Source organism: Xyrauchen texanus, chromosome 31, assembly GCF_025860055.1.
Source record: "Xyrauchen texanus isolate HMW12.3.18 chromosome 31, RBS_HiC_50CHRs, whole genome shotgun sequence".
NCBI classification, from domain to species: Eukaryota; Metazoa; Chordata; class Actinopteri; order Cypriniformes; family Catostomidae; genus Xyrauchen; species Xyrauchen texanus.
The window spans coordinates 5,902,709-5,917,061 of NC_068306.1; the positions used below are offsets into that span (position 1 = coordinate 5,902,709).

Sequence of the window (14,353 nt, forward strand, 5' to 3'; positions counted from 1 at the left end):
TTATCTGATCGTGGCTGCATTTCTCTTCTAGTGCTTTTAGATCTTAGTGCTGCATTCGACACAATAGATCACGACATTCTCTTGAATAGGTTGGAGAATTACGGACTTGCATTAGCATGGTTTAGGACCTATTTATCATACCGCTACAACTTTGTATGTGTAAACAAGGAATTTTCAAATCAAACAAAAGTTATGCAATGAGTGCCACAGGGATCAGTTTTAGGACCTCTACTTTTCTCCTTATACATGCTTCCCCTGGGAGATATTATCAGGAATCATGGAATAAATTTCCACTGTTATGCAGACGATACCCAACTTTATATTTCATCTAAAACCAACAAAATTCACAATTCTCCAAATTATGTATCAATGAAATCAAAGACTGGATAGCCAGAAATGTCCTCCTACTCAATTCTGATAAAACAGTGATACTAATTATTGGACCAAAAACCTCTAAATATAATATGACTCTCGATGGATGTACTGTTACGTCTTCTTCTACAGCAAGGAACTTAGGTGTTATTTGATACCAATCTGTCATTTGAAATTCAAAAAAATTATTGAATTAATGGTCTTCATGACCTCAAGACTATATTATTGTAATGGATTACTGGGAGGATGTACTGCAAGTTCAATAAAGTAACTTCATAGTTCAAAATGCAGCTGCCAGAGTGCTTACTAGAACCAAGAAATATTAAAATATAAGTCCAATTTTATTATCATTAAATTGGCTACCTTTTAAATGTTTTATTAATTTTAAAATTCCATTAACTACATTCAAAGCTTTGAATGGTCAAGCTCCAAAGTACTTAAGTGACCTTCTGACACGCTATATTCCGTCAAATTCATTACAATCATGAAATTCTGGCTTATAATTTTAAGAATATCAAAATCCACAAAAAGAGGTAGATCCTTTTCATATTTGGCTCATAAACTATGGAATAGTCTCCCTAACACTGTTCGGGACACAGACGCACTCAGTTTAAGTCTAGACTAAAGACTCATCTATTTGCAGTGTCAAGTCAAGTGGATTTTATTGTCATTCAACCATATACAGTTAGTACAGTACACAGCGAAACGAGACAACGTTCCTCCAGGACCATGGTGCTACATAAAACAACATAGGACAAACACAGAACCACAGTGTAGTGTCGAGCAGAGAGAAAGCCGCTGGAATTACCCCTATGTCGGGGGGCCACACCTCTGCAGGGAATCAACAACAGGCTGGCGATCTGAATGTGCTTTAGATGATGCAGCTCTTATGGACGAAATGTAATCTTTGGGTTAATCTGAATTTCAAACTATTTACTCGATATCATTGGACATGAAGATGTTGTCTTCTCACTGTGACTACTTGGGCAAAATCTTTTTACATGTGTATATAGATTACTTGCTGCAATGAAACTTTTCCCACATCAAAAGCAGTGTTATGGTTTCTCTCCAGTATGAATTCTCTCGTGTGATTTCAGGCTGCATGACTGAGTGAAACTCTTTCCACAGAGTGAACACTTGTATGGTTTCTCTCCAATATGAATTCTCTCATGTGTTTTCAGGTGTTGTGACTGAGTGAAACACTTTCCACAGTGTGAACACTTGTATGGTTTCTCTCCAATATGAATTCTCTCATGTGTTTTCAGGTGTTGTGACTGAGTGAAACACTTTCCACAGTGTGAACACTTGTAAGGTTTTTCTCCAATATGAATTCTCTCGTGTGTTTTCAGGCTGTGTGACTGAGTGAAACTCTTTCCACAGTGTGAGCACTTGTAAGGTTTTTCTCCAATATGAATTCTCTCGTGTGTTTTCAGTCTGTGTGACTGAGTGAAACTCTTTCCACAGAGTGAACACTTGTAAGGTTTTTCTCCAATATGAATTCTCTCGTGTGTTTTCAGTCTGTGTGACTGAGTGAAACTCTTTCCACAGTGTGAGCACTTGTAAGGTTTTTCTCCAATATGAATTCTCTCGTGTGTTTTCAGTCTGTGTGACCAAGCGAAACTCTTGCCACAGTGTGAACACTTGTAATGTTTTTCTCCAATATGAATTCTCTCGTGTGTTTTCAGGTTGCATGACTGAGTGAAACTCTTTCCACAGAGTGAGCACTTGTAAGGTTTTTCTCCAGTATGAATTCTTTGGTGCTGTTTCAAGTCTCTGGCTCTAATAAAGATCTTCCCACATTCAAAGCACATATGAACCCCAGCACCGGTATGTATTTTCTGGTGTTCTTTACAATAGGACTGGCTTGAAAAACGTTTTCCACAAAAAAAGCATTTGTAAGGCTTCTCATTTGTATGCGTTTTCAGATGTTTTTGTAGGTATGTTGCCAAAAGAAATGTTTTACCGCACTGATCACATTCAAATGGTCTTTCTCCAGAGTGACGGCGAAGATGACGTGTGAGATTTTGTGTTTGTGTAAAACTTTTTCCACACTGATGGCACGTGTAAGGCCTCTCTCCTGTGTGAATTCTCATGTGTGTATTAAGTTGGCTTTCACATGTGAAACTCTTTCCACACTGAGAGCAGGTTAAAGTGTTTTTGGCTGCTCTTCTTTGGGGCTTTTTTGGTGAGAAATTCTTCTTAGTCTTTGAGTCACTCAAAGATTTTTCTCCAGGTATTAAATCATGATGTTTGTGATCCTGAAGTTTCTCCTCCACTTCATTCAGCTCTAGAGGTTCATCTTGCTCGTTCATCAGCTCTACAATGAGCACAAGAAATTGACAAATCAATTAGAAATGGGAAAAATATAAAAATCAAATCAAAATAAACCCCAATTTAAGGGCAGAACACAACAAACATCCAGTATTTATAAGGGGTGGGAATTGCCTCCTGATTCGTTATAAAGATATTGAAATGCCGATTCAATATTGAGATTTTTTTAATTATTGTAAATTGATATATTAGCGGTGTTTGGTGGTCGACAGAAATGTTTTTTTTATGGCCAATGCTGATATCTAGAGAGAAGGGGAGCCCAATAGGCCGATATAATGATGATATCTCACACATCTTAATATAATAACATTTACATAAAATTGCTGAAAACATATGACTTTTATTTAGCACTATATTTACTCAAAATTGCATAAAATATCCATGAGATAAAAATATTTTGAATATTTTGGTAGACAGCAGTTTATTCTACTTTTATAATAAAACTGTATTTGCACATTTAAAAATGTTAATATAATAGAAAGAGGACAATAACAACAGTAATTAACAGTAATGGTACATTAACAATCACATTTTCTCACAAAACACAGAATCAAACTAATTGAACATACTGAGCACAATGAACACGACATTAACATTTACAGCAGCACACGTAAAGCTCTTCTACTTTGAAGTTGCTCTCAACGCTTGTGCGGATCCATCGAGAAGAAATCTCCTGACAGCTTTCAGTTTACACGGCTCGTATTGCCTGCTTACAGTGTCAAAGAATGATATATACAACATTCATGAGTCACAGAAACTGATTAAATGCATGCTTCTGCGAATGACACGAGTGCTCAACCAGAAGAAAACACTGGATTTGCTCAAGTTTTGAGATTCCTGTTACTGAGAAATTACTTCAAGTCAAGTCAAGTCAAGTGGTTTTTATTGTCGTTTCAACCATATACAGTTAGTACAGTACACAGCAAAACGAGACAACGTTCCTCCAGGACCATGGTGCTACATAAAAACAACAAAGGACCACATGAGACTACACAACGAAATAAAATACCTATATAAACTACCTATATATACCTATATAAAGTGCACGTGCAAACATGTGCAAAAAGTACAGGACAGTACAACAAATTACTGACAATGAACAGGACAATAGACAGTGCAGCGCCGACCAGTACTCAGTAGTGCAAAAAGATGACAGTTTCTAAAAATGTAAACATAACATACTATGAGATAATGTTCTATGCACATAGCAGTTATTGAGGTAGCAGACAGTTATAAAGTGACAGTTATTAAAGTGCAACTCAGGACACGTGTGTGTCAAACCAGTCTCTGAGTATTGAGAAGTCTGATGGCTTGGGGAAGAAGCTGTTACACAGTCTGGCCGTGAGGGCCCGAATGCTTCGGTACCTCTTGCCAGACGGGAGGAGGGTAAAGAGTTTGTGTGAGGGGTGTGTGGGGTCGTCCACAATGCTGGTTGCTTTGTGGATACAGTGTTTTTTGAAAATGTCTTTGATGGAGGGAAGAGAGACCCCAATGATCTTCTCAGCTGTCCTCACTATCCTCTGCAGGGCTTTGCGGTCCGAAACGGTGCAAGTCCCAAACCAGGCAGTGATGCAGCTGCTCAGGATGCTCTCAATAGTCCCTCTATAGAATGTAGTGAGGATGGGGGTTGGGAGATGTGCTTTCCTCAGCCTTCGAAGAAAGTAGAGACGCTGCTGGGCTTTCTTGGTGATAGAGCTGGTGTTGAGGGACCAGGTGAGGTTCTCCGCCAAGTGAACACCAAGAAATTTGGTGCTCTTGACGATCTCCACAGAGGAGCCGTCGATGTTCAGCGGAGTGTGTTCACCTTGTGCTCTCCTAAAGTCAACAACCATCTCTTTTGTTTTGTCGACATTCAGGGACAGGTTGTTGGCTCTACACCAGTTCGTCAGCCGCTGCACCTCCTCTCTGTATGCTGACTCGTTGTTCTTGCTGATGAGACCCACCACGGTCGTGTCATCGGCGAACTTGATGATGTGATTCGAGCTGTGCATTGCTGCACAGTCGTGAGTCAGCAGAGTGAACAGCAGTGGACTGAGCACACAGCCCTGGGGGCCCCAGTGTTCAGTGTGGTGGTGGTGGAGATGCTGTTCCCGATCCGGACTGACTGAGGTCTCCCAGTCAGGAAGTCCAGGATCCAGTTGCAGAGGGAGGTGTCCAGGCCCAGCAGGTTCAGCTTTCCAATCAGGTGCTGGGGAATGATTGTGTTGAATGCTGAGCTGAAATCTATGAACAGCATTCGAACGTATGAGTCCTTATTGTCTAGGTGGGTGAGGGCCAGATGGAGGGTTGTGGTGATGGCATCGTCCTTTGAACGGTTTGAACGATACGCAAACTGCAGTGGGTCTAGTGAGGGGGCAGCTGGGTCTTAATCTGCCTCATGACGAGCCTCTCGAAGCACTTCATGATGATGGGTGTAAGTGCGACGGGACGGTAGTCGTTGAGGCAGGACACTGAAGACTTCTTTGGCATGGGGATGATGGTGGTGGCCTTGAAGCACGTTGGAACAATGGCGCTGCTCAGAGAGATGTTGAAGATGTCGGTAAGAACATCTGCTAGCTGGTCTGCACATCCTCTGAGCACTCTGCCAGGAATGTTGTCTGGTCCAGCAGCCTTCCGTGGGTTGACTCTACGTAGAGTTTTCCTCACATCTGCCGTGGTAAGACAGAGCACCTGGTCGTTGGGAGGAGGGGTGGACTTCCTCGCCATCACGTCGTTCTGCACTTCAAACCGAGCGTAGAAGTCGTTCAGCGCATCTGGAAGGGAGGCATCTTTGTCACAGGCAACTGATGTTGTCCTGTAGTTGGTGATGGCCTGGATGCCCTGCCACATGCGCCGCGTGTCACCGCTGTCCTGGAAGTGACTGTGGATTCTCTGGGCGTGTGCGCGCTTTGCATCTCTGATTGCCCGTGACAGTTTGGCCCTAGCTGTTCTTAGGGCTGCCTTATCGCCTGCTCTGAAGGCGGAGTCTCGGGACCTCAGCAGCGCGCGCACCTCCGCAGTCATCCACGGCTTCTGGTTGGAGCGTGTGGTGATGGTCTTGGAGAAAGTGACATCATCAATGCACTTGCTGATGTAGCTGGTCACTGATGCTGTGTATTCCTCCAAGTTGGTAGAATCGCCATATGTTGCAGCATCCCTGAACATGTGCCAGTCAGTACACTCAAAACAGTCCTGAAGAGCAGAGATGGCTCCTGCTGGCCAGGTTTTCACCTGCTTCTGAAGCGGTTTTGTGCGTCTGACGAGCGGTCTGTATGCTGGAATTAACATAACAGAGATGTGGTCTGAGTAGCCGAGGTGGGGGCGGGGCTCCGCCCGGTACGCGCCTGGGATGTTTGTGTAAACAAGATCAAGCGCGTTCAGCCCTCTCGTTGCAAAGTCCACATACTGATGGAATTTAGGGAGCACTGTCTTGAGATTTGCATGGTTGAAATCTCCGGCGACAATAAACAGTCCGTCGGGGTGAGCGTTCTGCAGTTCAGCTCATAGCCCCATACAGTTCACAGAGCGCTTCCTTAGCGTTAGCGCTGGGGGAATGTAAACTCGGTTATGCAAACAGTGGTGAAATCCCGTGGTAGATAAAAAGGTCTGCATCTAACAGTCACAAGCTCCAACAGCGATGAACAGTAACTAGAGACTAGCATAGAGTTCTTGCACCATTCCGTGTTGATGTAAACACACAAGCCACCACCGCGAGTCTTACCGCAGAGAGCTGTATTTCTGTCGGCACGTAAACGAGGCGAGCCCGTCTAGCTGAATGGCGGCATCCGGAACTCTGTCGCTGAGCCACGTCTCCGTGAAAACAAAGACGCAGCAGTCTCTAAACTCACGCTGCGTAGCCTGCTGGAGTCGGATATAGTCCAGTTTATTGTCCAGGGAGCAAACATTTGAGAGCAGGATAGACGGGAGAGCCGGCCGGCTAGGGTTTGTTTTTAGCCTAGCATGGACCCCGCCCTCTTTCCGCGCTTCCGCTTTCGCACACCGCTTACGACGTCCTCTCCCCGGCCACCGGCATCAGGCGACGCCGAGGGCTGGAGGCCTGGTCTCCGCAGCAAGCCGAGTACGCGTAGCGCCTCCTGCAGGTCATCATGCAGCTTGGTTTTTGCATGAGTCTTATATTTGAGTAGTGTCTGGCGATGGTAGACACGAACACTGGTTGCTCCGATGTCCATGTGTTGCAAAGTCGGGCTTTTTTAACAAAAATAGCACCATTGTGGATCCGGAGTGGCCTCTGCGTGCTACCGCGCCGCCATCTAAATCTACTTCCATCTAAATGACATACCAACATACTTATGGACAGTATATGATAGATGTTTTATTGATATTAGCCATTATATCATCAGACAAAACAGTTAAAAGTAACAGGGAACTGTTGAGGAGAAAGATCACGAGATCATGGGCGTCTGATGCGGCTCTGATGCATGTGACTGTTTAAATGAGTTTTATGCCAGTCTATTATTTTGGTAACACAATAGCATGTTACAACAAAACAAACTGTGATTTTAAATAAACTAATTATAATAGCATATTTAGCAAAAGGTATCTATTTCAAAATTAATTAAAAAAAATTTTAAATCAGGGAGACCATTCAAAATCGTTTGCCTCAAATCGCGATTTGTAAGAGCTGATTTTTCCCAATTCCTGGTATTAATTGTGATTCCCGGTCTGTCGCTCACTAGGGGTCCCTCTTGAGCGCCTTTTGCATCTCTGATCTATGAAAAAAGGCCAATGAGAAATTGGCAGACAGAATTTGCATGTCCCACCCCGGATATAGAGGCAGGGAAATTCATCTGTTTCATTCAGAAATTTTCTTTGAAGCCGATGGTTGTGTATTCAGCGAGCTGCGAGTCACACACTGTTCCTCCCATCTCTGAGCGAATTACTGTTGGATCTACGATGCACTTCAGCGGCTTTCTCCCTTCTCTGCACGGCAGTGCAGTTTGCCCCTGGGCGCTTCGACATCGTGACTAAAAGAGTTATTTCCTCAAGAGTTATTTTCTCTAAAAGAGTATTTTCCTCTAAAAGAGCAAATACAATACAGGTGTTGAACGTCCTTTTCAGTACATGTCTTTATAAAGATGCCCTTCCGCCCCTGTGTAGTTCCTGGATGCGGTAGAGTGCGCTCCGCTTCAGACGGCCACAGGCGCTGTCTTGTGGGTCTTGGTTCCGCCGGATACGCCCCCGCGAACCACCCGCCCTCGGCACGCTCATTGACTTCTGTCCGGGTTCGAGGCAACAGCGGTTTGCTTCACAGCCAGACTGGCTGCTTCCGCCCTGCATGCCATTGCCCTCCTGCAAGTCCACCAGGCCAAGGCACTTAAAGATCTGCACTTGGGTAGTCCTGATCCCGACGTGCTGCAGGAACTGCGCTCAGCAACTGACCTCGCCCTCGGGGCTACAAAGATCACAGCACGGTCACTCGGGCAGGTGATGGCCACACTCATGGTTCAGGAACATCATCTGCAGCTGAACTGAGACGGACAAGACACGCTTTGTCGACGCCCCTGTCTCCCAGTTCGGCATTTTCGCCGACACCGTCGAGGACTTTGCCCAGCAGTGAAGAAGCAGACAGAGGCCATTTCACACATCCTGCCCACCGAATCAACCAGGGCCCAGCTCTCAGACCTGCGTCGAGCGTCCCGCAGGAGACACCCCCCCCACCCCCGTTTCACGGACCCCGAAGACTCCCAAACGGTCCTGAGATGCCTGACCCAGAGACCAAGACGTTCGCTCCGGAGCTGGTAAGAAGTCCACTCCGTCCCCTGGTGGAGGGCCAGGAGGAGAATCCTTGGTTGAAATAATTTCATTTGCCCACATTCTCAATAAAAGAGTTAAAGTTCTCACAGCACTCTGCCGCCACACCTCAACAGCCCCAGTGCGCTGGACGCAGACCTCTCGCCTTCAGACCCACGACTGTTCCCTGTCCGGCCAGTTCTGACAAGTCCAGAGGATGCCTCCATCGGACCTCTATTCTCAGCACAAGAGCCTCGGGATGCACCCCTGCATCCCGACACCATACTACCTGCTCCGCCACACTGCGAAGCCCGCCGGGTACGTCAAAAATAACTGTCCACTTAGTGCCCCTAGCTCGGAGTTTGGACCCGTGAATCTCAATTCCCAATCCGTCACGCTGGCTGGCCAGGACAATTTGACTGGGTTATCCAATTCAGTTTGCCAGCCCGCCCACCCCGTCCGCTTTACCGTAGTACACGGCAAACATGCCCAATCCCCTAAGCCCATGACCCTCTCACTCAAAGACGCGATAGAGCCTGACCCTCCAACCAAGATGAAGGGTTTCTACAGCCATTCATCGTACCCAAGAAAGGCAGCGGCTTACGACAGATCTTGGATTTGAGAGTTTTCAACCGGGCCTTGCACAAACTCCCATTAAAAATGCTCACATATGCCGTTTAGGGCTTCAGGTCAACTGGGAAAAGAGCAAGCACACCCCGGTTCAGAGCATCCCTTTTCTCGGCATGGAGTTAGACTCAGTCTCATTGTCAGCGTGCCTCACCAACGAGCACGCGCAGTCAGTGCTAAAATGCCTCGACGCCTTCAGGCCGGGCACAGCGGTCCCTTTAAAACTTTTCCAGAAGCTCCTGGGGCATATGGCACCCCCCGCAGCGCCTTGGTTGATGCATATGAGACCGCTTCAGAACAGCCTCCAGACTCGAGTCCTCAGACAAGCATGGCACCGCAACATGCGCAGTGTGATTGTCACCCCGCCTGCCACCAAACATTCAAACCCTGGACAGACTTCTGCTTTCTGCATAGTCCTGCTGCAGGTGTCCCCTTGCAGGTGTCCCAACACGTCCAGGTCACTTCCGACGCCTCCAAATTGGGTTGGAGCGCCGTGTACAAGGGCACACAGCCGCAGGCCATTGGAAAGGGGCACCGCTGCACTGGCACATCAACTGCCTAGAGTTGTTGGCTGTAACCCGCTAGTTCAGGGCAAACACGTCTCGATCAGATCGGACAGCCCCACCACAGTAGCGTACATAGATCGCCAAATGTCACAACTCGCCCGTCGTCTCCTCCTTTGGAGCCAGCAATGAATCATGTCGCTGCGTGCCACTCACATCTCGGGCAACCTCGATGTGGTGGCGGACACGCTATCACGACAACGCATGCACAGTTGAAAGTGGAGTTTTCACCCCCAGTCGGACCAGCTGATTTGGAAACGGTTCGGCAAGGCTCAGGTAGACCTGTTCGCCTCCCGAGAGACCTCCCACTGCCCGCTCTGGTATGCCCGAATGGAGGCTCCCCTCAGCACAAGTACGCATTTCTCCCAGTGAGCCTTCTTGCACAGGTGCTGTGCAAGGTCAGGGAGGACGAGGAACAAGACACTCTAGTGGCCCCCTATTGGCCCACTCAGACTTGGTTCTTAGATCTCGTACTCCTCGCGACAGCCCCTCCCTGGCGAATTCCCCTGAGGAAAGACCTTCCTCAGGGACGGGGCAACCGGCCAAGCCTGTTCCCCTCATGGGATCTCTCAGTGGTCCTCTCGGGACTTCAGAGACCCCCTTCGAGCCGCTAGAATCAGTCAGACTCAGGGACCTCTCCCTGAAAATGGCCCTCCTGATCGTGCTCGCCTCCAAGAGGGTTAGGGACCTGCAAGCATTCTCCGTCAGCGACACTTGCCTGGAGTTCGGTCCGGCAGACACTCATGAGATCCTAAGACCACGACTGGGCTACGTGCCCAAGGTTCCTACAACTCCGTTCAGAGACCAGGTAGTGAACCTGCAAGTGCTGCCCCGGGAGTAGGAAGAGGCAGACCCAGCCCCTTCGTTGCTGTGTCCGATACGTGCTTCGCGTATCTACTTGGACCACACGCAGAGCTTTAGACTGAGCAGCTCTTTGTCTGCTTTGGTGGACAGCGGAGAGGGAATGCTGTCTCCAAACAGAGGGTTTCCCACCGAGTAGTGGACGTACCTGCCCGCTCTGGTGTCAGCAGTACATGTACACGGCTCAGCGCATGGCGTTATTTAAATTGGACCCCTAGTGTTGCTTCTTCGACACAACTTCGAAGTGAGCAACAGAAGGGGAACGTCTAGGTTACGGATGTAACCTCCATTCCCTGATGAGGGAACGAGACGTTGTCCTCCCGGCCACGTCGCTGAACCGAGCCACTGTTGCTGAACCATTATCGGCTCCGAAGAAAAATCCTGAATGAAACATTTCTCCGCCTTTATACCCGTATGTCCAGGGGCGGGACATGCAAATTCTGTCTGCCAATTTCTCATACATCAGAGATGCAAAAGGCGCTCAAGAGAGACCCCTAGTGTCACTTCTTCGACACAATGTCTCATTCCCTCCATTAGGGAACATAGGTTGCATCCGTAACCTAGCCGTTTTTGCTGTACAAATGCTATAGTTTATATAATTAATTATGACTTATAGTTGCTTTTGACGAATATACACATTTTGATTGAATGTGAGTTACAGTCACAGAAAACGTCTGAAAGAACTAAAGCAGGCATATCAAACTCAGTTCCTGGAGGGCCACAGTGCAGCAGAGTTTAGCTTCAACCCTAATTAAACACACCTGAAGCAGCTAATCAAGGTCTTCAGGAGTGCTTGAAGATTACAAGGAGGCATTTTGGAGCAGGGCTGGAACTAAACTCTGCAGGGCTGTGGCCCTCCAGGAACTGAGTTTGATACCCCTGAACTAAAGTTTAGAAGAACATGAGGATGTACATGACGACAATTAAATTTTTGGTAGAATTATTCCTTTCTACTGGCCCGGTCCGGTTTAACAAAAATGAAAAATAGATTTTTTTACCATCATGGCTTTAAAAAAAAAATTGTTCAATTTTGAAGATAATTTCTTATAAATCACATTTATGATTTGCAAGATATGATTTATGCTTTATATAATCCCAATTTACAGATAAAAATTCATTAAGATATTAATATTTACACGTGTGTTTTTAAGTTAAGATTTCAGTGGAGCTGATGGGTTTTTGGGCATCCGTTTAGTCATACGGTCAACTTTTGGGCTCTCTGTATTTTTTTCACAAGCTGGATCAAAGATTTTGTCACAAACTAACTGAATGTAATAAACATAAAAATTCATGAGAGGAGATCTTGCTAAGAAATCAGGTACACAATGATGACTACGATTTATATAGAATAGTTTCATTTACTGTTAATGCATGATTTCTGTAAAGCTGCTTTGAAACGAGGTGTTCTGTGAAAAGCGACATACAAATAAATATGACTTGACACGTGTAATATACAGTAGGTAGATTTTAGGCCTAATCTATCATTAAGAATGTGGATATACACATGAAATTAGACAACCCAAACAAGACCAAATCTGATTGATACACAAAGCTCAAATAGTTCAGAAATGCGAAATGTAACAGGTCTGCTATGAGGATGATATGAAGTAGACTGTTTTAAATAGTCATCTTAATCCTGCAGCAGAACAGCTCTGGAAATAACTTGATACCCCAGTTGGATAAGGCGATCATGGCACACTCGGAATCTGCACGCTCTTGTTCCTTGCAGCGTTCAATATATTATGTGCTCACGTGTCTTTGCAAGATAAAAAGAATCAAGTTCGCTTGTCTCCGAGTGCTTATTAAGACTTTGTTCTCTTTTTGTTCTCTCAATTGTGGTCCGTTTGCACAAACATTATAAATGCAGCACTGGCCCGGCCATTGGGCAGTCCTTATTGTCAATGTCGAGACCTACCTTAAATTTAAAATAACAAATTAAAACTATAAGCAGAAACTTTACTCCAGAGTCACTGATACCACAGAAAATGTAATAACTTTGGAAAAATTACAATAAAAAGAATAAGGATGCACAAATCTAAATCGACCAATCTCATCTCAAATCTGTGCACGGATGAGAAAGAAAAGGAAAATGATAGTAAATATTTGCACAACAGCCCAGTAGGTGGCAATAAGTGTGAAGATTGTGAATTGGCAAAAAACAACAGACCTCTCGTGAATGCACATAGGAGGTCTAGAATAAATGTATTTTTAAGAGTAAAAAGGACTTCAAAATTGAGCTGATTCTCATCCACACCAATCATATCACTCATGAAGATGTAGATTTGACCACTCGAGTCTTATGGATTACTTTTATGCTACCTTTATGTGAGTTATTCTTCTAAAAATCTTTGTGTTCTACAGCGAAACAAAAAAGTCATCCACATCTGGGATGGCATGAAGGTGAGTAAATTATGAGATCATTTTCATTTTTGAGTGAACTATCCCTTTAAAATACAACTAATCACTTCTAAAACAACAGTACAAACAACAAGGAACTTTTTAATGCAGACATTTCTTCAAAATGTAAAACAACATTAAAAGGAAGAAAAATACCTGAGGGAATAAAATCATCATCATCTTCATCACTCTCTTGTTCCTCTGCTGTGGTTTCATCATCACCATCATCATCATCATCACTCTCATGATCCACTGTTGTGGAGTCATCATCATCATTCTCTTGTTCCTCTGCTGTGGAGTCATCATCATCATTCTCTTGTTCCTCTGCTGTGGTTTCTCCTCTTATCTTCATCAAATTCCTGCAGTCCAGCAGCTTCACTGATGTCTGCAACATCTGCTGTTCATCATCATCTTCATCTCTCTGTTGTTCCTCTGCTGTTCTAGCTTCTTTTATCTCCTCCTTCACTTCAATCTTCACTGGTGTCTGCAGCATCTGCTGTTCTCCAGCGTTACAGACAGAAGTCAGAGACTCTGTGGAGGTTTGATCACCCTGATTACTGTCACACACACTCTCCTGAGCATCAGTAGAACAGAGTAAAGTGAGCTGTGAGTCCTGTGTGTCTCTGGATCTCTGTTCAGAGAGTTTGTCCAGCAGCTGCTGTGGTGTGGACTGATCTCTGCCGCTCCACACTGAATCCTGACATTCTGTGGAGGTCCCATCAGTCACACACACTGAAGATTGACAGGAAACCTTTTCCAGCTCCTGACAAACACAACACAATCACATCTGTACCGTTCATCATCACAGAGTCACAGTCATATCACATCATTTGAAACTTACTTACAATCTCAACTTGAACTTCGCTCAAAACAGGTGCAGGATGAATACAGTTCTCTCTCCATCAGTTTTGTCTTCAGTGACGTCACCTCTTTCTTCAGCTGAGAGATTTCTGTGATGAAATCATCAATATCCAGCATGGACAGATCAGTTCCTACTGATTTACAGCAGATCACATCCACCTGCTCTCTCATGATGAACATCTGAACACAAAAACATCCTCATTATAATGGACTGACATTCATCACACTCAAAAACATTATTAAACACAAGAACAGCTGTTAAATAAAATAAGTAATTCTGAGATTATATAAATATAAATGTGTGCTTTGTGTTTCATTTTCCTGAAATATTGTCTGATATTAGCCCATAGCTAGCTTTATTCAACATATAATAGCCTTCATTGAAATAATGTACAAACAGCCGAATTTAACGAGCTCATTTGTCAGTAATGTAACATAATTTACCTCAGTTTGATTTCAGCAACACATTACACAATAAAAACACTCAAATTCACAATGCTCCAGATGCTTAGATGATATATCTAATAACTTGTTTATCCAGTCACATACGGCGATAAAAAGCTTATTTACGATCATTAAAACACCAAAGACAGAAAAAGTACATGTATATA

General features: G+C 44.8%; 1 protein-coding gene across 1 annotated transcript in view; it reads right to left on the reverse strand.

The window, feature by feature from the left end:
* Positions 1-1,022: 1,022 nt before the first annotated feature.
* LOC127625257 (zinc finger protein ZFP2-like) overlaps positions 1,023-14,353 on the reverse strand; it is a 116,376-nt gene continuing 103,045 nt past the window's right edge. Inside the window, exon 4 of the mRNA XM_052100432.1 lies at positions 1,023-2,689. Coding sequence (XP_051956392.1) covers positions 1,428-2,689 — 1,262 coding nt within the window. The 3' untranslated portion in view covers positions 1,023-1,427. The remainder of the gene's footprint in view (positions 2,690-14,353) is intronic.